Source organism: Dipodomys spectabilis, unplaced genomic scaffold, assembly GCF_019054845.1.
Source record: "Dipodomys spectabilis isolate Male_0828 unplaced genomic scaffold, ASM1905484v1 ptg000054l, whole genome shotgun sequence".
NCBI classification, from domain to species: Eukaryota; Metazoa; Chordata; class Mammalia; order Rodentia; family Heteromyidae; genus Dipodomys; species Dipodomys spectabilis.
Window position 1 is genome coordinate 43,842,901 of NW_024870731.1, and position 25,799 is coordinate 43,868,699.

The 25,799-nt window shown below is 63.9% G+C and overlaps 1 protein-coding gene across 1 annotated transcript in view; it reads right to left on the reverse strand.

Annotated features, from left to right (window-relative positions):
* Fbln2 (fibulin 2) overlaps nucleotides 1–25,498 on the reverse strand; it is a 63,213-nt gene extending 37,715 nt beyond the window's left edge. Inside the window, exons 1-2 of the mRNA XM_042679964.1 lie at nucleotides 25,431–25,498; nucleotides 6,588–7,916 (exon numbers count right to left, since the gene is read on the reverse strand). Coding sequence (XP_042535898.1) covers nucleotides 6,588–7,905 — 1,318 coding nt within the window. The 5' untranslated portion in view covers nucleotides 7,906–7,916; nucleotides 25,431–25,498. The remainder of the gene's footprint in view (nucleotides 1–6,587; nucleotides 7,917–25,430) is intronic.
* Nucleotides 25,499–25,799: the final 301 nt, after the last annotated feature.

Genomic DNA, 25,799 nt, shown 5'->3' on the forward strand with positions numbered 1-25,799 from the left:
GCCCTTCCCCTCACCCCACCCGCCCCCCACCTCCCCCCTCTCCCGGATGTGAAATCCCTGAACGGGGCTCTGGAGGGCTGCAGAGGAATTTCTCCACCTGGCAGGAAAGGGCTGATGGGGTCCTGTCCACCCCCCCCCCTCGTTTGCTCAGGATGTTTGCAGAGCCTCAGCAAACAGCCAGAGATTGCTGCGGCCTGGGCCCCCACCCCTGCCGTAGTGCTCTCTGGGGGAGGGGCCAGGCCGGCTTCCTCCACCACCCAGGTGCCCGCGTCTTTTCATGAGGTCTGAGACATGGCCGAGCCGGCAGACGACCTGGGCACAACTGTCTCCGGGCCCTGGGGTCACAGAGCGGAGCAGGAGGGTGGTGGACGGACGGGGGCTCCGCCCGAGCCCACCCCAGCTCAGCCCCCAGCTTGTAGCCTGCATGAAACTCCGGGAGGCCCTGCAGCTCCTGCCCTCCCTCCACATGGGCAAGTCAGGGCTGGCCCTGGGGACGAGACCCAGGGGAGCCCCGAGGTCCGCCAGCCCCAGCCCAGCCCCAGCTCGCCCCGGCCCGGCACACACCCAGCTCAGCAGAGCCCGGCACACGAGCATTACCTACAAGAACCAAAGAAGCAGGGCACAAACTAAAACCAGCCAGCCGGACGAAGAAGAGAATGCAGGCTTCAATGCCGACACGAGCACTGGTCCCAGAGCCGTCAGCTGGGCCGCACGGAGCAGAGCAAGCGCTGCCAAAAGTAGTGAATCCCCCCACCAGGGCCTCCGTGTCAACAGCGAACCCACAAAACACCTCACAGGAGCAGCCCGGGGCGCAGAGGCTCTCACAGGACACACACACCTCGCCGGGAAGGGGGGGGGCGGTGGCACGTCCAACAAGGACATGGGGTCCCTCGGACAGCAGCACGGGCGACAGACCCACCCACAATCGCCCCAGAGCAGAAAGGAATCTGCGAAAGAGAAGACCTGGCCGCCCTGGGAGACGCCTGCAGTCCCGGCGGAGGTGTGGTCTTCAGACAGGCAAAGGACCACAGGGCCTGCGGGCTGGGAAGCCGCTCTGCGCCACGGTTCAGCGGGAAACAGATGAAAGCTACACAGAGTTCTGCGTGCCCGGGGCGGGGCCAAGATGGCGGTGGCACCATCCGGGACCCTGCTACCGGAACGCTCGCCTGCCGCTGGCATGTCGGCTGGCAGCGTGCTTTGACACACTGGTTACACCAGCTAGAGCTAGCCACGCCCGGGCACGGCCAGCCCCGCGCCGGGCGGACATCTACAGACAGGAAGGCCCGAGGCCTGCGAAGCACGCACAGCGCTCCCGGCCGGCGACTTCCCCTCCACCTGTGCACACTAGAGCCCACTGCAGCGAGCAGCCAGCCTCCTCGCAGGTGCAACTCAGCTGTATTTAACTGCCCACAACCTCACTGCTCCGTGTGAGGGCTGTGTGCGTGCCCCAAAGACCCCAGCTCATACCCCTGGAGGGATCCGCAGCCGGCCCGTTCTGACACGCAGGTGGGTAATAGGCACAACTCACTGCTCAAGCCGAATGGTGGCTTTGGCGGGGGTGGAGGGGCTGAGCTAACCGAGACACCAGAAAGACGCGTGCTCAGATCTGTTGGGTGGCGGACCCGGTGCGTGTGTAAGCGCAGAGCACTCGGCAGATCCCGCCCGTAATGAGTGTGTCTAGGACACGTGTGTACAAGTGTACACGAATCTTCCTCGGGGCAGGTGCGGGGCCTGAGTTCCATTCACTGACCCCGGCCGCCCCATATGGCCCCACTGGAGGGACCTGTGGCTCAGCGTCCCCAGTGGGAAGCCATGGCCAGCCTAGGGCTCCCCCAAACCTCACTCCCCGCCAGCAGCTTTGCAGGCTGCTCTGCCTGAACATGGCGGGGAGGAACCTCGCCATGTCCTTACACCTCACACCTTGACCACACAGTCTGGTCTGCCTCCCACCCCACCCCCACCGAAAACACCTCTCCCCTGCCCCACGGCCTGCGGAGCAAGTGGCCACCAGAGCGGCCACGGTGAAGCCATCCTACCGATGGGAAGAGGAGCCTGAGGGCATCACAGCAATGTGATCCCCACCCACACCAGAGAGAGAGCCCCCACTGCCCGGTGCTTTGCACAATTTTACTAACTGCCTCCACCTCCACACTGAGAGCCATCGCTGAATCTCCAGATTGCAGCTTCTTTTAGAAAGTCCATGGGGCCGCCTAGCCCGGGCAGCATGGCCCAGGCCTGGGCCTCAAGGCCCAGCTCTCTGTGACCCTGAGCCCGGGGGCCCCACACTTGGAGCTGCTGCCCCCAGGTGACTTACAAAGCCGGCCTGTGCCCCCATCTTGGGACAGGCAGGGGGGCTGTCAGCTAGGGAGGGGCCCTGGCCTGGGCCTCGCGTGGAGGCGGGGCAGGAAGTAAGCAGCTCAGCACCCTGCCTAGCCCCAGCAGGGCTGGTCCTCCACCTCTGCCAGAGCGACAGCTTCTGGCCAGCAAAAACACATGACTGTTCACTCAAACAAAAACACAGTCCACCCCGAGCTCAGCCCGCAGCTGGCAGGGAAAGAAAGGCGTGCTTGGCCCGAGCAGCCCCCCTGTGCTAAGTGACGTCTTGCTAACTAACGTCTCTCAGGAACGCTGATCAACCAGCCCACATCTGACAGAGGCACAACTAAGGCTCAGAAAGGGAGACACCTTCGCCAGAAGTTGCACAGCCAGGACAGAGGTGCAAGTTCACTCCCCAAGGGCCTGGCGAGGCCCATTCCCAGGGTGACACGGCCCAAAGCTCAGGTGGAGGGGTGGGCAGAGCCCCGGCTCAGTGCTGGCTTCATTCAGAGGGCGCCCCTCCCCAAGTCCCAAGGACAAAGGACCCAGCTGCCACCAGAGTGGAGCTGTGGCCTCCGTCCAAGCTCCTGGAAGGCCAGGACACAGGAGGCCAGGACTCCCACGGGACTCCAGGATGGGACTGGAGCCCGGAACCCCACGGTGGACAGACACAGCAGCACCCAGAGTCTTCCGGCCGAGCACTTGGCTCTGGGAAGAAGCCAGGCACGTCCACCCCTGGGGGAGGGGCAACCAACCAGTACCTGAGCTCTGGTTCAAGTGGGAGAGCTCTAGCCTTGAGCAAAGTAGCTCCGGCACAGCAGCCAGGCCCTGAGTTCAAGTCCCAGGTCTGGCCCAACCACCACCACCACAAATAGCAGTTGTGCCGACTCTGGAGGCCGGCCCCCATTGCACTCCTCATCTTTTACCTAATACAGAACGGGGTGCGGCAGGCCACCGCGAACGAGAAGTCACGTGGCTCAGAGACAGCTCGGGCCCGGCAGACAGACAGGGACCGCGTGCGGGACAGACCGGACTGTGCGGGGCAAGGCCACCTGGAGCAGCTGGGAGGGGACACAGAGAGCAGAGGTAGCAGGCCCCGCGAAGCACCAGCCACTCCTGCTCCAGAGAAGCCAAGTGCTCACCTGAGAACTCGGGACAAAAAGAAGTGCTGTAGTGGCTCATGCCTGCCATCCCAGCCCCTCGGGAGGCGGAGCTCGGGAGGAGCGGGGTTGAGGCAAGCCCAAGCAAAATGTGAGATTTAGTGGCGCACACAGGTGATCCCGGCTAGGCACAAGCAGAAGGACTGTGGCCCAAGGCCAGCCCTGGGCAAAAAGCAAGACCCTATCTGAAAAAGACTGAAGGTGTGACTCAAGCCCAGCACCACCAAAAAGAAAAGACCAAAGGGAAAGAGAAGGAAGGGGAAAACACGGTCGCCGCGTGCGTTGTGCAGGCCGTGTGGCTGCTCACGCAGAGGCCGGGGTGCGGGCCCCACGGCGAGCGTCAGGGAGTCCGGCTCCACGTCCCGTGGAAAGGCCCGGGTGAGGCGGTGCTGAGCGAGCTCCTCCCAGCATTTCCTGCTGTGTCTGTCTCCCGTGTCCCGAGAAACGTGGGCCCAGCGCCCCCCCCATGTCCATGTCCCGAGGCCCAGGCCTCCGGGGTTCACTTCCCATGCCTGGAAGCAGCCTTTTGTGCCCGTGTCTGTCCCGGGACACAGCGCTGGGGTCGGCTGCGGGCGGGGCGGCGTCCAAGGCCCCGTCTGCCCAGCCTGCGTCTACCCGGCCCTTGCCCACCACCAGGTCCTGGGCGGCCTCCCCGGCTCCTGGCACCTTGGGTCCGAGCCCTGCAGCAGGAGGAGGTTCAACGCCTCCCCCAGGCCCCGAGTGACGACAGGCCTCAGCTCCCCGCCCGGCCCAGGGAGCGGCCATGTGGCTTGCATTAGGCCGCATCTGGACACGCTCAGAGGAGGGACGGCGCGGCTCCCTGGCGCGGCTTTGCTCGCAGCCCGGGCTGAGGCCATGGCGGGGAATCTCCTTCTCTAAGCCCCAGGGCTGCTATGGCAACACAGACGGGGGTCACGGCTGGCCCCTGCCCCTCTCGGCGGGCTCCTCCCCGGCCAGGGCCCCTCCAGGCCTCAGCCCCCCCCAGCCCTCGCCCCTATCAGCAGGCCCCCACCACAGTCCAAACCCGCTCCCCGCCCGAGCCCCGCCCAAGGCCGGCACCCTGCTGACCTCACCCATGGAGGCCAGGACCGGCCTTGGTTTCTCTAAGGCTCCCCACCCCCATGGGGCCCCCCAGGGAGAGGTGCACCCGCCTTGCTTGCTAGCACAACCCCGGCCCCGGCAGGGTCCCCGGGGCGTCTGGCGCGCCGGTGACGGATGGCAGAGTGACCACAAACACCTCTAATGGCTCTACAAGACCTCCCCGTGCAAGCACTTAGCACGGATTAGCTCGCTCTTGCTCATCCTCAGCACAGCCCGCGACGCTGGGACCCCTGGCTGTCCACAGATGGTGAACTGGGCCCCCGTGGGGCTGGCGCCGGTGCCCGCACCGCCCCTCCCCTCCACACCCACAGAGCCGCGAGTCTCTGGGCCTTTGCACATGCTGGGTGGCTGCCAGAATAACCCTCAGGCAGATGTTGGCACACAGTGGGGCCCACTCCCAGCAGCCACACCCCCAGATCCATCCGAGAAAGCCAGCACAGAGGAAAGCACCAAGGGGGAGTCCCAGGCTCAGGCTCGGGGGCGGGGGGCGGGGCGGGGGGTTCCCCGGCTCAGCCCGGCCGCTGGGCCAGCAGTGCGGGCACAGGGAAGGGTGGCCAGGGGTGTGTCTGTCACAGTTCCCAGTCCCGCCCTGCATGCCTCCTGCCCCCCATGGGCACACGTGGACTTCATTAGACCCTCCCTCCTCCCTCTGGCATGCTCCCCCGCCTGCAGGCCCAGGGCTGGGTGTGGGCAGCGGGAGCCCGGGCCACGCACCCCTGCCGCACAGCCACACCGCACGGACCCCGCTCAGCTCAGGGCAGGAACGGCTCCTGACTGGCGCTCTGTCAGGGGCAGAGGGCTGGAAACGCGGGCCGAGGGCTGGAGGAGCCGACAGAGACCCCAACTGGCCATACACAGGCCCTGAGGGCCCCACCCACACCAGCCAGGAGACCAGCCCCAGGCCACGCAGCTCTAGGGAAGATGGGAAGATAGCTGGGTCTCTCAGGCCCCCTCTTCCAGGAAGCCTTCCCAGACACCCCCGGCCCACCTCCCTGCTCCAGCGCCCCCGGCTGCTCCCAGATCATACCACCAAGGTTTGTTCAGTGAAGGGATGATGAGACCCAGGCCCCGGCTGTGGGGGAGACATCTAGAAAACACCCCATGCCCGGAGCACCAGGCAGAGGAGGGAGAGAAGGGCAGAGTTGGAAGAAGCGAGGCCCGACCCGAAGATGCGGGAAGGCGTCCTGGGCGGGGCTGGCACAGTGTGGAAAGAGTCTCAGGAAAGAACTGAGAGCGTGGGCCGTCCAGGGAGCAGGAGGCGGCTGGAGCGAGGAGGTGACCAGAGAGGAGGTGGGCGGGAGGCCACGTGATAGAAAAATCGTGTCCTGAAATGTCAGTCATCCCAAGAGAAAGTTAACAGAAGGGCGGCTGGTCAGGAAAGGCGCCCCCCCCCACCGCCCCCTCCCCACCACCGCCCCACCCCAGGCGGCCTGAGCCTGGAGGACAAGCCGTGGGCAAGGGGAGCGGTGAGTACAAAGGCCCCGAGGCAGAAAGGGGGTCAGTGGGGCTGAGCAGCCTGGAGGAGGGAAAAGGGACGGGAGAGGATTCCAGCAGCCACTGAGGCCACGGCGCAGGGCCTGCGGCGGCGGAGGGGTCTGCTCCTACTCTGACTGAGGTGTGAGCGGCGGCGGGGACGTGTGTGTCACAGGGAGGGGGTCCCTGGCGGGGTTGTGGCTGAGTGGGAACCAGCCCCCTCCTCGGCCGTTGGCTCCATGCTGAGTGACGTTCTAGTGCACTGGGCACTGGGGGCACCGCCGGGCTCAGGCCTCCATGGGAGGGCATGCCCAGGCAGGGCTGACCCATCCGCAAAGCCCCACGTTTCCTGCTGAGAGACCTGGAGACCCCACCAGGCTGGGTCAGACCCCCCCTTCCCCATGAGACTCACTCCCGGATGTAGACCGGAGCCTGCCAGCGGGCAGGGAGCCCTGGCCGGGTGCTGCCACCGCCCTGGGGCCCGGGGCGGGGCCTGGTCCTGACCCAGGAGCGCTGGGGTACGCGGAAGGGCCTTACCTTCGGGGCTGCCTCTGGGGACCGAATGCACGGAGTTGGGGTCCGTGTCCTCCTCTGCCTGGGGCCGGGGCAGCACCTGTGGGCGCTCGGGCTCCTCCTTGGGGAACTCCAGGGTGGGTGGGATCGGGGAAGCTGGGGATGCTGGTGCGGATGGGGTGGGGTGGGTGCTGGGCGCGTCTGGGCCCCTGGGAGAGGTGGGTGAGGCCTGGGACGGGGCAACTGCCCCCAGGCCGGAGCCAGGCGGGGCCCTGGCGCCCTCCTGCCCACCGCCGCTAGGCTCGGCCTGGGCTTCCGGGATAAGGTTCTCCTCGGGCCCTGCCTTGGCTTCCACCCCTTTCTCCTGGGAGGGGAGGCCAGGTCTGGGGGGGGCCGTGGTGGGCAGCCCGCCCGGCCCCAGGGGGCTGCTCGTGACAGGCTGCTCGGTGGCCACCTCCTCCCCCTCTTCTTCTTCCTCCTCCTCCTCCTTGTCCTCCTCTTCCTCCTCCTCCCCTCCATCTGCTTCCCCGGCAGCGCGCTCTGTCGCCATGCTGGCTTTGGCCTGCCTGGGGGCCGGGGGGCCCAGGGCAGCGGCTGCCGTCGGTCTGGGGGGGACAGCCGGCCAGATGGTGGCACGGAGGGAGGCCAGGGGCTGAGCCCCTGCTCCCAGGGCGGCTGGGGGGGCCCCTGCCTGGGCCTCGCCTGCCAGGGCCGCCCCTAATTCCGCCTCGGCCGCCTCCTGGTCGTAGCTGTAAGGGTCCTCTTCATAGTGGCGCTCGGGGTCGGCCTCCTCCGTGTCCGAGATGTTCCCGTGGCAGCCCGGCAGCCGGTAGCAGATGAGCTCGCCCCCGGCGTCCGGGCAGTGGCAGGCGCGGCACGGAGACAGGTGCGCGGTGTGGCCGGCGGCGTACTTGCGGCCGCCGTGGACGCAGCCCAGCTGGCCGCACTGCGGGCAGCTGTCGGCCATCACCACGGCCTCGATGCAGTTGGGGGGCAGCTCAGGGCACAGCATGAACTGGCAGCTGATCCTGCCGCCCCCCGGCGGGCAGGAGCACTCGGTGCTGCCGAAATCCACGAAGTAGGAGCGGCCGGCGGGCACGCGGCCGTCCACGAAGCCGCCGCGCACGCAGTCGTAGTACTGGTAGCCCTCGCAGGCACAGCCCTGCCGCACGCACGAGGCGCAGCAGGCGCCCGGCTCCAGCGCCTCCTCGATGCAGTTCTCCAGCTGCGGGCACTCGACGCCCGTGCAGTCCCGCCACGGCACCGCCGCGCCGGGCCTCACGCTCAGGGCCAGGGCCAGGGCCAGCCAGGCCCCCGCACGCTCCCCGCGCCGCGCCGCCATCCCGTGAGGCCCTGCGGAGTGGAGAGGAGACCTGTCAGCCTGGGGGTATGCGCGGGTCGGGGTGCACGGGGTGAGGGGGGCGGGTGGATGGACGGGGGCCCGCCACGCCACGGCACCCGTGGACACGGCCACCTCCAGTCCCAGGGCGCACCCATCACACGCACTCCCCGCTGGGAGACCACAGCGGTGAGCACGGGTGGACTCGGGTGCCATGGACGTGGGCGCAGGATCACCTGGGTGGCCCCACACTGGAGCCCCTTAGTCAGCGATCTGTCCCAGGCCCACGGCTCACACCGACAGGCATGCGTGGTGACACGCTACAGTACACGGGAGTCCCGATGCGCACACTCAGTGAGGCCAAAAGAGGCTTCTCCCGGGGAGAAGCACAGAGGCGCGAGGCCTGCGCCCCTCACATTCACACGCAATGACACCGATGGAGCAAAGCTGCGAAGGGGAAACAGGGGACCCCCCCCCGCCTTTTTGTCTCCTCCTTCTTCTCTTTTAGTCTTTGATGGTTCTGTTTTCTTCATGTATGGTGAATTTGGGTGTATATCTTCGGCAGGGTAAGGCAGGGCACAGAACTCAAGGGAAAAGGGGTGGAAAAGCGCAGCAGTGGAGCTCACTGGACACGGATGGACGGATGGACATGAGCTGTGCAACTCGCAGGTGGAGACGGGAGGGAGGGACTGGAGAGAGGGAGGGAGCGGAGGACACTGTGAAAGAAACGCCCTGGCTCGAGCCATTGTGATTCCTCTGTAAATCACCTCTATAATAACGAAGTTTAAAAAAAAAGGATGTGCTGGCCTGGCCGTGGTGTCTGGGGAGACGTACTCGGGGGTGCCTGGCCTGGCCATGGTGTCTGGGGAGACGTACTCGGGGTGCCTGGCCTGGCCGTGGTGTCTGGGGAGACGTACTCGGGGGTGCCTGGCCTGGCCGTGGTGTCTGGGGAGACGTACTCGGGGGTGCCTGGCCTGGCCGTGGTGTCTGGGGAGACGTACTCGGGGGTACCTGGCCTGGCCATGGTGTCTGGGGAGACGTACTCGGGGGTACCTGGCCTGGCCATGGTGTCTGGGGAGACGTACTCGGGGGTACCTGGCAGGAGCAGAGCCCCCCAGGCTTGTGCACAGTACCCCAGGCACTGCAGCCCCGGCCCTGAGCCCCAGACCTCCCATGTGAGCCTGCAGGCAGCCCCGCCCCATCCTCACAGCCCCTGCAAGCGCGCCCTGTGTGCCTCCGTGTCCCTGACCCCACACACAACACGGACCCTGGTCAGGTCCCCAGGACGTCCCTCCCTGCCTCTCCCCAGCCTGCCTCTCGTCTGTTCCGGGCACGCCCGGCCTGGCCGCGCCCAGCCTCGGCCCCTTCGCATCAATACCCCTGGGGCCGTCCTACCTACACAGTGCGGAGGCCTTGACCAGCCTCCACACACACACACACACACACACACACACACACACACACACACACAGCCTTGCAACACATACAGGCTCCACATACCACCTGATTCAGGGGCCAGCTGCCCCCCATCCCATCAGCGCCCACTGAAGTCACGGGAAAGGACTCTGTGCCCGTCCACCCCAGCCCAGGGCCCAGCCCCATGGCAGCACTCCTGCTTTTCAAGGCAAAAACCACCTGCTTCTGTTTTAGACAACAGCACGGACTGGCATCTCTGACCTGACCGGCATTTGTTACTCCACAAAGAAAACATTTAAGGCAGCCACTTTATTAAAGGTTTGGGAAGGAGAAGAAAAGGGACCAGAGCCTCTGCCGGCCTACCCCTCCCGGTGGAGCCCAGGCAGGGGCAGGGGTGAGGAGGGAGGGGCAGGATAGGGCACGGCCTGCGGGCCAGGCCCCGGCCCTCAGGGCAGCGGCCATCCCCGGCAGTGGCCTTGGTGCCCGGCACGGCAGGTCAGCCGGCCCTGGCCGCGGCAACTCTGCGCCAGGCACCTTTAGGCGTTGAAGGCCGGACCTCCTCCGTGCCAGGCACCTGCAGGAGTGGAGCGTTTACCATCCAGCAGGACAGACTGCCTGGTGCTCCCCCGTACTGGGAATGGGGGACACAGGAAGTGCGAGTACGAGTCTGGACCGGCCGCTGGCAAGTACACTGAGAGCAGGAAGAAGGGGGCGGGCTGAGTGATGGTGGAGAGCCCACTGCCCGCCCGAGACATCGGGTAAGGAATGGTGGGCGCACCCGCGTCCGGCCCGCGAGGGTCGCTGCGAGGGCTGGGGGCCGGGGGGGCCAGGCAGGAGTCAGGAGAGAGGCAGTGTGCTTCGGGCACAGGCAGCCAGGGCTCCCCCCCACACCCCGCGCTGGGCCCCGGGGCTGCGCTCTGACCCAATCCCTGACCTTCCTGCAGCTGCCTTTGGGCTCCGCAGGGGACAGAGGGGAAAGGGGGGCGCGTGGGAGCCGGTCCCCTCGGCCGCCTCTCTCCCAGGCAGAGCTGTGACACAGCTGTCCTCCCCGGCGGCCGCAGGCTGGCCGGCCGTGTGCACCCTCGCTTCTCACCTCCTGGACCCGTGGCTGTGACCACCCGTAAGCTCCCCTTCTCCCCACAGCCTGATGCAGGAAGCCCCTGGGAAGGGCAGCGGCACCCTACCTAGGGCAGGAAAGAAACAGAGCCAGACACACTAAGGCCAAAACCACACCGCGCTCAATGCAAGCCAGCGCTGGCTAGACAGGAGACAGAACTGGACTGCATGTGGGGAACGGACGGCGGGGGATGGAGCGAGGCCGGAGGGGCAGTGTGCTGGCCTGAGCAGTGTAACTCTCCCTGTGACTCTTCCCCGGCACTCACTGGGCTTGACCTGGCCAAGCCCCAGGCTCTGTGATTGGCTGACAGAGGCACCTGCGACCCAGCCTGACACAGAACCGTGGCTGGCCTGACAGGAGGGTGGCAGAAGAGAAGCCAGGAGCTGGCAGCCTCGCTCTGGTCTCTTGGGTTCTGAACACCAGGGAACGAGCCCAGCCCCCGGCCAGAGAAGCCGTGTGCATGTCCCCAACAGCCACAGCCAGGAGAAAACTCCAACGGCCCCTGCTGAGGCCAACAGGGCAGAGCAAAGCTCCAGCCGGGCCCAGCCCCAGCCCCAGCCCCTCGGAAACTGATGGCCGGTACTATTTGGTGCCAACACAGTGCCAGGCACCAGTGCTGAACCGGACGCAAGTGGAAGTGTCACTGTCTAGCACACGGGCGGGGTGCTGAGGGAGGAAGCGCCCGGGGCGGGGGAGCAGGGCTTTGCGAGCCCCACCAGCTGTGGGGGGACCCAAGCCTGGACGGGGACGCTGGCGATGCGGCTCATTGGGAGGGGCTCCCAGGAGCAGGGAAAGAGAGGCCAGAGAGGGACCAGCTCACCAGAACAGGGGTCCAGCGGAGCCCAGCGGCAGCCCCAGGAGGAGGGGCCTCCCTTCAAAGGAGCATTACCCGGTCATGGGACAAAGACAGATACCGCAGGCATGGCAGGGGTGACGTTTGTCCCCCAAGGGCAAGCAGCGGGAGAAGGCACAGGCGTGGCCATTCGCAGCTGGGCATCAGGGCAAGTCCGTGAGGGGGCCGGAGCCCGGCCTGGCCCCCGCAGCCACCCCGTCTGCCACACACCAGGACACGCAGAGCGTTGCCGCTCAACAGCGGGTCCCATGGCTTCCACCTCGGCATGGAAGCATCTGCAGTAGCCCAGAATCCCCCGAGGCCTGCAGAGGTAAAGACGACGCCCAAATGGAAAGCGGTGTTGGAGCGGTGCCCTGAGGGTTCACACCTGAAACCCTGCCTGTTCAAGGTTTGAGATGCGAAGATCAATGAGTGAAGCAAGCCCAGACAGACAAAGCCAAAAGACTCTTACCCCAAATAACCAGCAACAAAAGCCAGAAGTGGAGGCCTGGTTCAAGCAGTGGAGCACCAGGTATGCGTGAAGAGTCAAATGAGAGAGCAAGACCCTATGTGCAAGCCACAGTACTGGAGAAAAAATAGTAACAATAATAATGGTATTTGATCTGGCCACAGTGCCTCAGACCTGTAAGTCTAGCTACTTGGGAAGCAGAACTCAGGAGAGCTGCAGTTTGAAGCAACCAAGTCCAAAACAGAAAAGCCCACAAGACTCCTCACCCAATGGCTGGGCACGGAGACCTATCTCTGACACACCAGTGACACAGAGAAGCACAAACAGAAGGTCGCAATCTAGGCTGGCCGGGGCGTAAAGTAAGACCTATCTCAAAAGAATCCCAGCACCGTAAGATGCGGTACGCGTGGCTGACGCTATAGAGCACCCACCTAGTCCTGAGCTGAACCCCAGTATCACCAAAACAAACTATGAATGTGTGTGTGTGTGTGTGTGTGTGTGTGTGAGCTGGGAATAGGTGCAGAGTGTGTGTGTGTGTGTGTGTGTGTGTGTGTGTGTGAGCTGGGAATAGGTGCAGAGTGTGTGTGTGTGTGTGTGTGTGTGTGTGTGTGTGTGAGCTGGGAATAGGTGCAGAGTGTGTGTGTCTGTGTGTGTGTGTGAATGAGCTGGGAATTGGTGCAGGGTGTGTGTGAATGAGCTGGGAATTGGTGCAGGGTGTGTGTGAATGAGCTGGGAATTGGTGCAGGGTGTGTGTGAATGAGCTGGGAATTGGTGCAGAGTGTGTGTGTGTGAGCTGGGAATAGGTGCAGAGTGTGTGTGTGTGTGTGTGTGTGTGTGTGTGTGTGTGTGAGCTGGGAATAGGTGCAGAGTGTGTGTGTCTGTGTGTGTGTGTGAATGAGCTGGGAATTGGTGCAGGGTGTGTGTGTGTCTGTGTGTGTGTGTGAGCTGGGAATAGGTGCAGGGTGTGTGTGTGTCTGTGTGTGTGTGTGTGTGTGTGAGCTGGGAATAGGTGCAGAGTGTGTGTGTGTGTGTGTGTGTGTGAGCTGGGAATAGGTGCAGAGTGTGTGTGTGTGTGTGTGAGCTGGGAATAGGTGCAGAGTGTGTGTGTGTGTGTGTGTGTGAGCTGGGAATAGGTGCAGAGTGTGTGTGTGTGTGTGTGTGTGTGTGAGCTGGGAATAGGTGCAGAGTGTGTGTGTGTGTGTGTGTGTGTGAGCTGGGAATAGGTGCAGAGTGTGTGTGTGTGTGTGTGTGTGTGTGTGAGCTGGGAATAGGTGCAGAGTGTGTGTGTGTGTGTGTGTGTGTGTGTGAGCTGGGAATAGGTGCAGAGTGTGTGTGTGTGTGTGTGTTTGTGTGAGCTGGGAATAGGTGCAGAGTGTGTGTGTCTGTGTGTGTGTGAATGAGCTGGGAATTGGTGCAGGGTGTGTGTGTGTCTGTGTGTGTGTGTGAGCTGGAAATAGGTGCAGAGTGTGTGTGTGTGTGTGTGTGTGTGTGAGCTGGGAATAGATGCAGAGTATGTGTGTGTGTGTGTGTGTGTGTGTGTGTGTGAATGAGCTGGGAATTGGTGCAGAGTGTGTGTGTGTGTGTGTGTGTGTGAATGAGCTGGGAATAGGTGCAGTGTGTGTGTGTGTGTGTGTGTGTGTGTGTGTGAGCTGGGAATAGGTGCAGAGTGTGTGTGTGTGTGTGTGTGTGTGTGAGCTGGGAATAGGTGCAGAGTGTGTGTGTGTGTGTGTGTGTGTGAGCTGGGAATAGGTGCAGAGTGTGTGTGTGTGTGTGTGTGTGTGTGTGTGAGCTGGGAATAGGTGCAGAGTGTGTGTGTGTGTGTGTGTGTGTGTGTGTGAGCTGGGAATAGATGCAGAGTATGTGTGTGTGTGTGTGTGTGTGTGTGAATGAGCTGGGAATTGGTGCAGAGTGTGTGTGTGTGTGTGTGTGTGAATGAGCTGGGAATAGGTGCAGAGTGTGTGTGTGTGTGTGTGTGTGTGTGTGTGTGTGAGCTGGGAATAGATGCAGAGTATGTGTGTGTGTGTGTGTGTGTGTGTGAATGAGCTGGGAATTGGTGCAGAGTGTGTGTGTGTGTGTGTGTGTGTGAATGAGCTGGGAATAGGTGCAGAGTGTGTGTGTGTGTGTGTGTGTGTGTGTGTGTGTGAGCTGGGAATAGGTGCAGAGTGTGTGTGTGTGTGTGTGTGTGTGTGTGTGTGAGCTGGGAATAGGTGCAGAGTGTGTGTGTGTGTGTGTGAGCTGGGAATAGGTGCAGAGTGTGTGTGTGTGTGTGTGTGTGTGAGCTGGGAATAGGTGCAGAGTGTGTGTGTGTGTGTGTGTGTGTGTGAGCTGGGAATTGGTGCAGAGTGTGTGTGTGTGTGTGTGTGTGTGTGAGCTGGGAATAGGTGCAGAGTGTGTGTGTCTGTGTGTGTGTGAATGAGCTGGGAATTGGTGCAGGGTGTGTGTGTGTCTGTGTGTGTGTGTGAGCTGGAAATAGGTGCAGTGTGTGTGTGTGTGTGTGTGTGTGTGAGCTGGGAATAGATGCAGAGTATGTGTGTGTGTGTGTGTGTGTGTGTGTGTGTGAATGAGCTGGGAATTGGTGCAGAGTGTGTGTGTGTGTGTGTGTGTGTGTGTGAATGAGCTGGGAATTGGTGCAGAGTGTGTGTGTGTCTGTGTGTGAATGAGCTGGGAATTGGTGCAGGGTGTGTGTGTGTCTGTATGTGTGTGTGAGCTGGAAATAGGTGCAGAGTGTGTGTGTGTGTGTGTGTGTGAGCTGGGAATAGATGCAGAGTATGTGTGTGTGTGTGTGTGTGTGTGTGAATGAGCTGGGAATTGGTGCAGAGTGTGTGTGTGTGTGTGTGTGTGTGTGTGAATGAGCTGGGAATTGGTGCAGAGTGTGTGTGTGTGTGTGTGTGTGTGTGAATGAGCTGGGAATTGGTGCAGAGTGTGTGTGTGTCTGTGTGTGAATGAGCTGGGAATTGGTGCAGGGTGTGTGTGTGTCTGTGTGTGTGTGTGAGCTGGAAATAGGTGCAGAGTGTGTGTGTGTGTGTGTGTGTGAGCTGGGAATAGATGCAGAGTATGTGTGTGTGTGTGTGTGTGAATGAGCTGGGAATTGGTGCAGAGTGTGTGTGTGTGTGTGTGTGTGTGTGTGAATGAGCTGGGAATTGGTGCAGAGTGTGTGTGTGTCTGTGTGTGAATGAGCTGGGAATTGGTGCAGGGTGTGTGTGTGAGTGAATGAATGAGCTGGGAATTGGTGCAGTGTGTGTGTGAGAGAGAGAGAGTATGAGAGAGAGAGAGCGTGAGCTGGGAGTTGTGGGCAGGCCCATAATCCCTGTTAGATGGCAACCCACAGGTCCATCGATGGACGCATGGGTCCAGAAAACACAGTCTGTGCAGACAGTGGGATGTGGCCCTCTGTGGGAGGGAGGCATTCTGATCCGGGTGCAACCGCACGGACAGGTCTGAGGACACTCAGAGGACACCAGGCGTGTGAGATCTGTGGAGGGATCACGCTGAGGCGGCTTTGGGGATGGACAGTGGTGATGGCACGCGGGGCTGGGCACGCGCGTGTCCCAGAGCCAAAAGTGAGCAATCACGTTACAGGGAGAGAAAGGGGAAGGAAGCCCTGACAGGAGATGAGGGCCGCTCCCGAGGCCAGCCCTTAGTAGCCAGCTTCCTGGCAGCCAATGCCAAAAGGGAAATTAGAGGGTGACCGGCGCTCCTTGTCTGATAAGAGGAAGTCATCTAGTTCACGGGGGAGAATAGACCAACTCTTGGCCCAAAGTGCCAGCCAGGACTTGGCTGCTGATGGGGCTCATATTTATTATCACTTCCCCAGCCCGGCACAACGCCTGGCCACTGCCTGTCAGTCTCCAGGGATGCTGACTTCATCCAGCCAGCTCTACCGATGAGGAAACCGAGGCCCAGACAGGGGGAAAAGAAACCTGCCAGGGTCACACAACCAGGAAATGTGGCATGGGAATGCGGACCTGAGTCCGAGCCGCCAACAGGGCCTGTCCGTCCTGCCCACCCGGGCTGCGGGTGCAGGGCTCGGCGCAAGTGCCTGCCTAGCAATCGCGGGGTGCTGGGTCCAAACTCGGGGCCTCCAGAAACGAAAAGAAAGTATCATAGTCCAAAGCCAGCGGCCAGCGTGCGGTGGAGATGGGAAGCAGGCAGCCTACGGAAGCCATGGCCAGGAGAAGCAGCGACAGCAGTGTCTGTGTGCAGAGCCCTCATTCCTCTCGGGGCTGTGGATGGCGTGATTCTCTTAAAGACAAACGCCCGGTGCTCTGGGCTGCAGGGCTCCGGAAGAGGCTGGCCAGGGAGGGCAGGGGAGGAGGAAGGCACAGAGTGGGGCTGGGGTCCCCGTGGAGGCTGACGAGGCCTCTGTATCCATGGTAAAGGGCTGGTGGCCATGCCTGCAGTCCCGGCTATCCCAGTCTCGGAGGGCTAATGGGGAGGAAGGACTTGGGACACTGGGCACCCCACACTCCTCGTGTGCTTGTTGGCCACTGGAGTTTTCCTTCAGAGGGGTGACTCCTGAGAACACTGCAAAAACAAGCCCTCAAGTGCGACAGGACCCCCTCCCAGACCAGAAGGGGATGCCGTGAACTCTCACGTCTCGGTGAGAGTTGGCCCTAGGTCTGTGGTCACTAATCGCAGGAGCAGCACAGGCAGGTGACAAATTACAGAGCTCGCTGTCCGTGACCTCTAATCAAACTCACAGAAAAGAAAATGTTGCTTTTGGCGCCGGCCCTTTCCTTCCCTGAGGAAGCGGTCCCCGGGCGGACGGAGCCGGAGAAGCCGCCCTGCGCCACGGACGCCAGTGTGCCCTCCTGCCACAGTGTCCCCAGCACCTCGCTCCTGCATCTCAAGCAATGCCGGGGGGGGGGGGGGGTGGGGGTGGGGGGGGCCTGTGCTCCCCAGACCAGACCCCGGCGGGCTGTGCTCCCCAGACCCCGGCGGGCTGTGCTCCCCAGACCAGACCCCGGCAGGCTGTGCTCCCCAGACCAGACCCCGGCGGGCTGTGCTCCCCAGACCCCGGCGGGCTGTGATCCCCAGACCAGACCCCGGCGGGCTGTGCTCCCCAGACCAGACCCCGGCGGGCTGTGCTCCCCAGACCCCGGCGGGCTGTGCTCCCCAGACCCCGGCGGGCTGTGCTCCCAGACCAGACCCCGGCGGGCTGTGCTCCCCAGACCAGACCCCGGCGGGCTGTGCTCCCCAGACCAGACCCCGGCGGGCTGTGCTCCCAGACCAGACCCCGGCGGGCTGTGCTCCCCAGACCAGACCCCGGCGGGCTGTGCTCCCCAGACCAGACCCCGGCGGGCTGTGCTCCCAGACCAGACCCCGGCGGGCTGTGCTCCCCAGACCAGACCCCGGCGGGCTGTGCTCCCCAGACCAGACCCCGGCGGGCTGTGCTCCCCAGACCAGACCCCGGCGGGCTGTGCTCCCCAGACCCCGGCGGGCTGTGCTCCCCGACCACACCCCGGCGGGCTGTGCTCCCCAGACCCCGGCGGGCTGTGCTCCCCAGACCAGACCCCGGCGGGCTGTGCTCCCCAGACCAGACCCTGGTGGGCTGTGCTCCCCAGACCGGACCTTGGAGGGGGACGGGGGCCAGCTCCAAACCAGCTGGCACACGCCCTCCATTCAAGAACAGCTGGTGCGGCTCGTGGGACACCTGCGCGGGACCCTCTGTCGCACCCCTCTTGCCATGGTGCCGCTCAGGGACGGACACAGCGGAGAGGCGGCAGACGGGACCCCCCCCCCACCGCTGAAAATTAAAAACTAAAAATCCAGCCCACCGGAGGCCGTTTCAGGCTGAACTGGCGACAGGTGGCCTAGCTTGAGGAGGCTGGCTCGGCTGGCTAGGTCGCTTTCCGTCCCTCACAAGCCAGCTTCGGAACAGACTCACGACGTCTGTCCCACTTGACAAGCTGTCTCCTGGACTCCCCGCTGAGGGCTGGCCCCGGCGAGGAGAAACTCCCAAGGGGCATTCAGTCCTTGCTACCCACCCTCTGTGGCCCACGCCAGCTCCGCAAAGCCCTGGGACTCTGGTTCCCAAACCCTCATCTTGGCTTGTGTCCTTACCCCACCCGGGAAGCCTTTTCTCCTGAGACTCTCCACACCCAGGTCCCACCCATGCTTAGAGCCAGCCCCACAGGTAGGAAAATGCAAGAATGGCAGGTAAGTGGTGAGTGGATGGATGTGGGTGGGTGGGTGGGTGGATGGATGGATGGATGGATGGATGGATGGATGGATGGATGGATTGAGTGGATTGATGGGTGGGTGGGTGGGTGGGTGGGTGGGTGGGTGGGTGGGTGGATGGATGGGTTGAGTGGATTGATGGGTGGGTGGGAAAATGGATGGATGGATGGATGGGTTGAGTGGATGGGTGGGTGGGTGGGTGGGTGGGTAGATGGATGGATGGATGGGTTGAGTGGATTGATGGGTGGGTAGGTGGGTGGGTGGGTGGGTGGGTGGATGGATGGATGGATGGATGGGTTGAGTGGATTGATGGGTGGGTGGGTGGGTGGATGGATGGATGGATGGGTTGAGTGAATTGATGGGTGGGTGGGAAAATGGATGGATAGAAGGGTTGAGTGTCTAGGTGGGTAAGTAGATGGATGGGTCGGTGGGAAAATGGATGGATAGAAGGACTGAGTGTCTAGGTGGGTAAGTAGATGGAAAGGTCCATGGAGGGGATGGAGGGAAGGCCTGGAGGGGAGTGGCTAGCTGGGCGGGTGTCACATGGAGGATGGGGATGGAAGGCAAGGTGGGTGGGGTGGGCATAGGAACTGGCATGAAATGGGTGAATTGTGGATGGGAGACAGGCATGAGATGGCGGGTGGTAGGTGGAGGACAGATGGGTGGGAAGGTGAGCAGGTGGCTGGGTGTGGGAGCTGTCAGTAAGCTGATAGATGGATGGGGATATGATGTGCAGGTGAGGGGAGAGTTCAGGGGTGAGGAGGGGCAGGGTGGAGGCGGGCAGGGGGTGGGAGGAGTTGGAGGGTAAGGGGCAGGGGGTACAGAGCTAGAGAGAAGGTAGGAGGGAGGGAAGACGGAGCGTTAGCCTGGGTTCCTGGACAGCCGCGGGCGGAGACAGCTGCGGACACAGCTGGAGGCCTGTGCGGGTAGCGGCTGGGAATGGGCCCTCCGTCATTTCTTCCCAGAGCCTCTGGAGACGCTCCCAGGGGCAGCACCTCAGACAGCTCCCTGCCCTGGGCAAGGGCGCTGAGCCTGAGGGCGCGGTCACCCCACAGAGCCACTTCCCCGTGTGGCCACTGCAGAGGGGCGTGGCTCCCACGCTGCGTGGACGGCCAGCTCTCCCAGGACGGGAGGGAGACACACTGGCTGGGGGAGGCTGGCGCACGGCCGCCAAGGCTCACACACCGTCTAAGAGATGACCCCAGGCCCAGGGAAAGCAGGCTGCCTCCCCTCCCGTGGCCGGGTGCACGGACGCGGGCCACGGCAAGGACGCTGGCTCCTCCCTGCCGGCCTCCAGAAGCAGAGGCTCACCTGGGGGTCCGGCCCACCTGCCCGCTGCCGCCCTGCCCATCGCTCCGCGTTGCACGGCCTCCGGGGTCCTCTCCAGGCCCGTTCCTGGACCACCTCCTCTCAGCAGCCTGTCTGACGCCTGCAGCAGCCCTCAAGGTCACCCGGAGGCCGGTGCGGCCTGGGACGGACGCTCCCCCCTCTCCGCCATCACCCTGTCTCCCGGGGCCAGCTTCCTGCTGACCAGGCCAGTCAGGGAGGCCATCCAAGGCTGGGGCTTGGTGGTCCCTTACCCCGCACCCTGGCGCCAGGCTTGGTGCAAGGGACAGACAAAGCAGCTCTAGAGACAAGGCCAGAACCCTGGGAGAGAGGAGAGACGGAAGCCCAGAGGAAGCCACATGGACCAGAGGGACAGACAGACAGACGGAGACAGGCGGGCGGGCCCCGTGGGCAGCACCCCAGTTCCTCAGCCCACATCTGGAAGACGCCAGCCGGGGACCAGGCAGCTGCAGCTCCCCCAGGGTCTCTGCCGAGCCGGCCCCCTAATTTGTTTGCACGGACCTGAAATTCAGGAATTTCTCAGGGCTGCCAGAGAGGTGACGGGTGTGTGAAGACCGGCAGTCTGGTCCTGGCTGGCAGAGCTGCCCGGTGAGGGGGGCAGGGTCACGCCCACCGGGGTGCCGGAGTACGCGAAGGTGAGCGCGCAGAGCTCCGCGCTCAAGACCGACTGAGCCCAGCATGGCAGCCGCAGCGGGGCAGAGCCCAGCATGGCAGCCCGCGGCCAGCCACCCACAGCAGCGAGGCTCTGCCAGCAAAATACCCCACCACAGCCGCCTGTCAGCCAGGACGAGAGAGGAGGACTCCACAGGGGACGTGAAAACCCTGCCGGATCCCCAGCAGGCAGCGGCGCTCAAGAAACGGCCGCCATAGGAGAGGAGAGGCCCCAGATGCCCCGTGGCTGGCGCTGCGCATCGCCTGGCCTGGCCCGGCCCATTCCTTTGCAAAGGCTGTTCCTCTGCCAGACACACTGTTCCCTTTTCCAAGCTCCTGCTGGTCCCCAAAGACCCCGGGAACCCTTTCCCCCGAGCCCACCGCCTCCTCTGCCAGGCAAGGCCGCTGCCCGCGTCACGTGGGGTCAGTGTGGGCAGTCGTGGGCAGAGCCACAGCCCACTCTCCCCCTCACCCCCTAGGTCAGCGTGGACTGTTGCCTAGTGGAGTAGCAGCCATCATGCGTGCAAGCGTGTCCCCACGTCCCGGCAGACCCCAGCCTCTCGTCCCCAGGCATGCGTGGCAGAGGGCACGGGGGAAGGGGGGGACGGGGAGGGGGGCGCCGGCCTCTCCTGCCGGCCCTCCGGATACTCGGGCCTCCTCTCACCCTGGGGACGCCCTTTCCCACCCCACAGGCCTGTGAGGGTCAGCACCGCGCACCTACTCAGGCCCTGGTCTCCCCCTTGTCCTGGAGCCCCAGCTCCCTCCCCATCTAGACCCTGCCCTGCACCAGCCGCTGTGTTGGCATCCCCCTCTCGCAGCCCCATCTGTGGACACATGCGGGGAGCCCCAGCAAATCAGTGACCCTCAGAGGCCTGTCCAAGCCGGCGAGAGTGGAGGCGCGGGTGACGGCCGGGCTCCTGGGCGAGCTCTGGGCGCGGGGTGCCCCAGCGTCCCGGGCGCTGGCGTGACGCCGCTCGCACCCACGCCAGCTCTTCTCACACACGCGCGCGTGTATGCGCGGCAGGGCTGGGCCCTGAGCCCGGGCCCCGGGCGCAGCTGGACCCCGGCCCTGCCTCATGAGCGCGGTGTCTGTCCGTGGGTCCGAGGGTTTGGGCTGTGGCCCCAGTCACAGCCATGGTGAAAGGTCTCCACGCCCCGTATCGCCAGCCCAAGCCAGGGCCCTTCCGCAGCAGCGCCGGCGCCATGCCCCGGCTACTCCCCATGCAAAGCGCGGGTCCCCAGCCCGCCCCGCCACCCCCATGACCAGGGAGCGGAGGTCAGAGTGCCGGACAAGTGGCAAAATTAAAACAGATAAGGGGCACTGGCAGCTCCCAGGCCTGAGCCCTGAGCCCTGAGCCCTGAGCCCTGAGCCTCCACGCCAGGGGCCCAGACGCTGCCTGAGAAACCAGAGGTCAGTGGGTCTCCAGTGTGTGTGTGTGTGTGTGTGTGTGTGTGTGTGTGTGTGTGTGTGCGCGCGCGCGCGCGCGCGCGTGCACGCGTGCATGTGAATGTGAATGTGTGTTGGGGATAAGTGTGTGTGTCTGTGAATGAGGAAGCAAGCCTGTGTGCATTGTGTGTCTGTGTAGCTCAGTGTCTTCTTATGCATGTGTGTGCTCTTTGAGTATGTGTGCATGCCCAGGGAGTGTGTACCTGTTTGTGTGTACCTGTGTGAGGTTGTGTCTCCAGATTGCAGCCCAGTGCCCTGACCTGGGGTCTCAGCACCCTCTCCCCTCCCCGCCACGTACCCACCGCCCCAGGGATCGCTGCTCACGGTAGGCGTCACAGACCTCGGGGCCAGGGAGGACTGTTCCCAGTGGTTCCAACTCTTGACTCAAAGCAGAACGGGACTTCCTTGAGAGCCCATGTGGGACCAGGAAGGGGGCGAGTGCTGGGGGGGGCACTCCAAGGTGAGCAAGGGGGGGCAGAAGAGTGGACACTGGAGGCCTCAAGGCCAGCCGGCCCCAGTCACAGGGCGGAGGGCGGAGGGCAGAGGGCAGAGGGCGGAGGGCGGAGGGCAGAGGGTGGAGGGCAGAGGGCGGGCGGGCCCAACCCCAACAATGGTGCCACCCCAGTGACACCAAGACCATGACAGGAGAGAAAGGCCACGCATATGCGGTCCACAAGACAGGACCCCAGTGCCCTCCTCCCAACAGCAGGGGCGTGGGGACCGGTGGGCACTGCCCCCGCCCAAGCTCCCGATGGGGAAATGGAGGTCGGTCCAGGCCCAGGCAGCGGCCCAGACAGGCCTGGCCTTGTCCCTCCCTGCACACTCCCCTGGGCCACGGGCCCCTTCTTCCATGCGGGCGTACCCAAGGCTGGCAGAGCCAGGGCGGCCTCCTCACCCAGCGGCCAGCGGAGGCAGGGCAGGGCCGGGGCCTCCGGGGACGTGCTGCCCCCTCCCCCCTGCAGCCAGCATGGGGGTGGCACATTTCTCAGCAGCAATCAGGCCTGGGCAGGGCTGCCCGGGCCGAGGACAATGCATCCGCGCTCATAAAACCCGGCTCGGGCCCGCCAGGAAGGAAGTTACCTCCCAGACCTGCGCTTTCTTTGTGACAATGGCCGTTGGGAGGAAGAGAGGGGCATGCCTGTAGCATTTCCAAATTACAGTTACAGGAGGACCATGAAGCCCGTGAGGCACGGCAGACCAGAGCGGCCCAGGGAGCCGGGGTTTGCGTCATCAGGACAGAGTAGGATGAGCTGGTGCTCTCCCGCCTCCTCCCCGCACTGGCTGACACAGACTCAGTGTCCCTTCCCCACACCCTCACCCTCCCAGGCCTCTTGCCTGCCATCTTGCTCCCCCCCCCCCCCCCCCCCCCCGCAAGCTCATCCCCAGACCTGGGCTATAAAGCCATCTCACAGGCCTGGCCTGGTCTCTCTCCTGCTGAGAACACACTGAGCCCGTCCATCACCAATGTTCAGACCAGAGTTAGGGTGCCCCCCCCCACAGCGGCTCCCTGTGCTGGACAGGTCTGCATAGCTCCCCCAGGGCCCGCGGCCTGGCTCACACCGGCGGGACCCTGAGGTCGCAAGCCCCCCCCCCCCTCAACAATGGCAGTCACGAATGTGAGGGATTTTTTTAAACCATCTTAAAACCCACCAGTGGGGTTGGAGGCATGACTCCGCGGTAGAGCGCCCGTCTAGCAAGCGCAAGGTCCGGAGTACCAACACCAGTACATCCTCCCCACACCCTACCAAATAAACTCGCCCATGGACGCCCATCCACCAACTCTACTGAAGTTTGAGGTCATGTTTGGGGATTATTTGCTGGGAATGGAGCCCAGAGTCTAGCTATGGGCTGCCTGCCACTCGGGCATGTCCAAGTCTGACATGAACAAACCTGGTCTTCAGGCAACAAATTCCCAGGAAGCCATGTGCCACAGAGCCACTTAGCTTACATAAATGAAGCCACATGCAGCGAGCAGACTGGAGAGAGAGGGGAGTCAGAATAACACAATGGCTGCCACAGCACCTGCCACCCAGCAAGCATCTGCACAAGGAAACAGGAGCTGTCCCTCTCCACATGGCACCTCATTTACCACAGCCAGCCGGGTTCAAGGAAAAGATGTGCATGGCCCATACCTCTGAATGGAATGACACCCACAAAGCTGTTCAGAGCGGGGCCTAGATGGTCCCTGGACTGTGTGTGCTCACCCAGAGACTCGCTGGGCCCATCTGGCCGTGGGGGCCGTGGCGAAGGTGCAGGAACCCTGCCGTGGGTCTCAAGGGATTAAAAGCATCCTTACAGGTCACGTGGGCAGACGCGTACAGTATTCCCCAGAGGCACGACACACTTTCACCAGCCTGTCACACCGTGACCTCATTGAGTATATACTGTGCGTCTGTTGTGAACTAGGTTCAGGGACTCCCTCCGAGGCCTTCCAGGTGTCTGTCGGTGGCTGGGGAGAAAAGCCAGCAGGGGCCTGACTCACACCCATGTGCTTTTCCTTCTGGGGAGAGAGACCTCAGCCCACAGCCCAGTGAAAAGCGTCGGCCACCATCACAGAGCCCTGACAGCACACTGTTCCCGTGAGGCTCTGAGTGGCGGGAAGCTTCCCTAGACGCCAGAGGGACAGAGCCACGAAGTCAGAGCCCCGCGGTCCCCACCGTCCCCCCCCAGAGCCTGGCGGAGGGCTGGGTGGGGACGGTGACCCGCGTGCCCCGGCCCGGCCCCCGGAGGCTGCAGGCCATCTACGCCGTCCAGGCCCACCAGGGCCTGCGGCTCCCCAGCCAGCCCAGCTCGTGATGTTTCAAGAGAAGACGGAAATCCGGGCTTTTGTGTGAAACTTACCAATGTGTAAATGCTGGCAGCTAATTAGATTTTTTAAAATAATACTAGCAGGGTGAGAGCCAAACAAAACACCCAGGGCCAGCCACAGCCGGGGCTGGCGGGCTGCACCTCGGCATGGGGAGGCCTGGACGCCATCCCCTGCCCCGCCCCCACCCCTGGCAGGGCCAGGAAGCCCCAGAGCCCCCGCTCCCTCCGGCCCCTGGGCCCTCACCCCCCCCAAGTCTCAGCCGCAGCTTGCACCGTCTCCCGCTCTGGGCCAAGCTCGGGAGCCCCTCTGCTTCCCCACAAGTCACGGGGATCCCCTGTGACGCTCCAGACCGCACCTCTGGCTGGGAGACCAGCACCCTTCCCTTCTCCGTGCCCGGCCAGTCGGTGGTGACAGCGACACCTGCTGGCTCAGCGCGGCTCAGCCGGCCCCAGCGACTCCCAGAGCCAAGCGAGTGGAAGATGGAAGGCGCTCACTCCTAGCGCTCCAACGTGGGGAAGCTGGGATGCCGAGGGAGCCTGCCCAGCCCCGCACCCTGCACCCCACAGTCCCCTCCCCCCTCAGGGGCTTCCTCCCCTCCCTGAGGCTGGGGCTCCTGGCCTGAGTGACAGAGCCGGCTGCGTGGGGGGCGCGTGGCTGGCAGGATGGGGCTGTGTGTGTGAGCGACACCCACGTGGGACTGGTGTCTGTGTGTGTGTTGCGTGTGCATGCACAAGCAAGACACGCGTGTTTGATAGAGGGGGATGCGTGACTCCACGGGTGTGTGGATGGAGAGTGTGTGTGTGTGTGTGTGTGTGTGTGTGTGTGTGTGTGTGTGTACAGGACGGAGAAGCCCCCAGTGTGAGGAGCCCCCCATGGCCTGGAGATGCTGTTGCAAGAAACTCTGCCTGCCAGCGGGTGATAACCTGGGTCTCCCGTTCCCTCCCTCCCTCCCCGCTCCCTCCCTCCTGGGTGACCTCAGCCCCGTGGGGAGGGACCATTAGGACGAGGTTCCCTGGGGGACAGGCTAGAGGTGGATGATCGGCTCTACGGTAGAAGGGGTGGCAGACCTGAGGGGTGGGGAGACCCCGAGACCTGGGGGCTAGCTGCACATGGGGAGCAGGGAACGCCGGCACATCCATCTGTCCGTCCATCGTCCGCCCGCCGGCCCGCCCATTGGTCTGCAGAACCGTGGGCATCCAGGGGTGCGGGCTGCAGGGAGCCACGCAGGGGGCGGCGGGCGCAGAGCTGAGGGGCACTCACCAGGCTGCGGTCCACACACCCACGTCTGTCCGTCCCTCTGCCTGCCCAGCTGCCGCCGTGGTGTGGAGAGTCAGAGCCCAGAGCGCCGGGCTGCTCAGCTCCGGTGGGGACAGGGTGGAGGCGGGGCGCCAGGCAGGGCCCCTCCAGCCTCCGCCCCTCCCGGCCTCCGCCCCCAGCAGGACTCCCCCGCCCCTCCCGGCCTCCGCCCCTCAGGCGGGGCCTGGGATCCCCTCTCAGGAGGCGGTGACCCTGCGCTGCTGCTCCTAGCCAAGATGCTGGAAGCCAGGCCCAAGGCCACCCCTGGATGGTGGCGGCGGAGCTTCCCTTCCCCCCCCCCCCCCCCCCCCCCGCTCCGATCCCGGCCCTGGT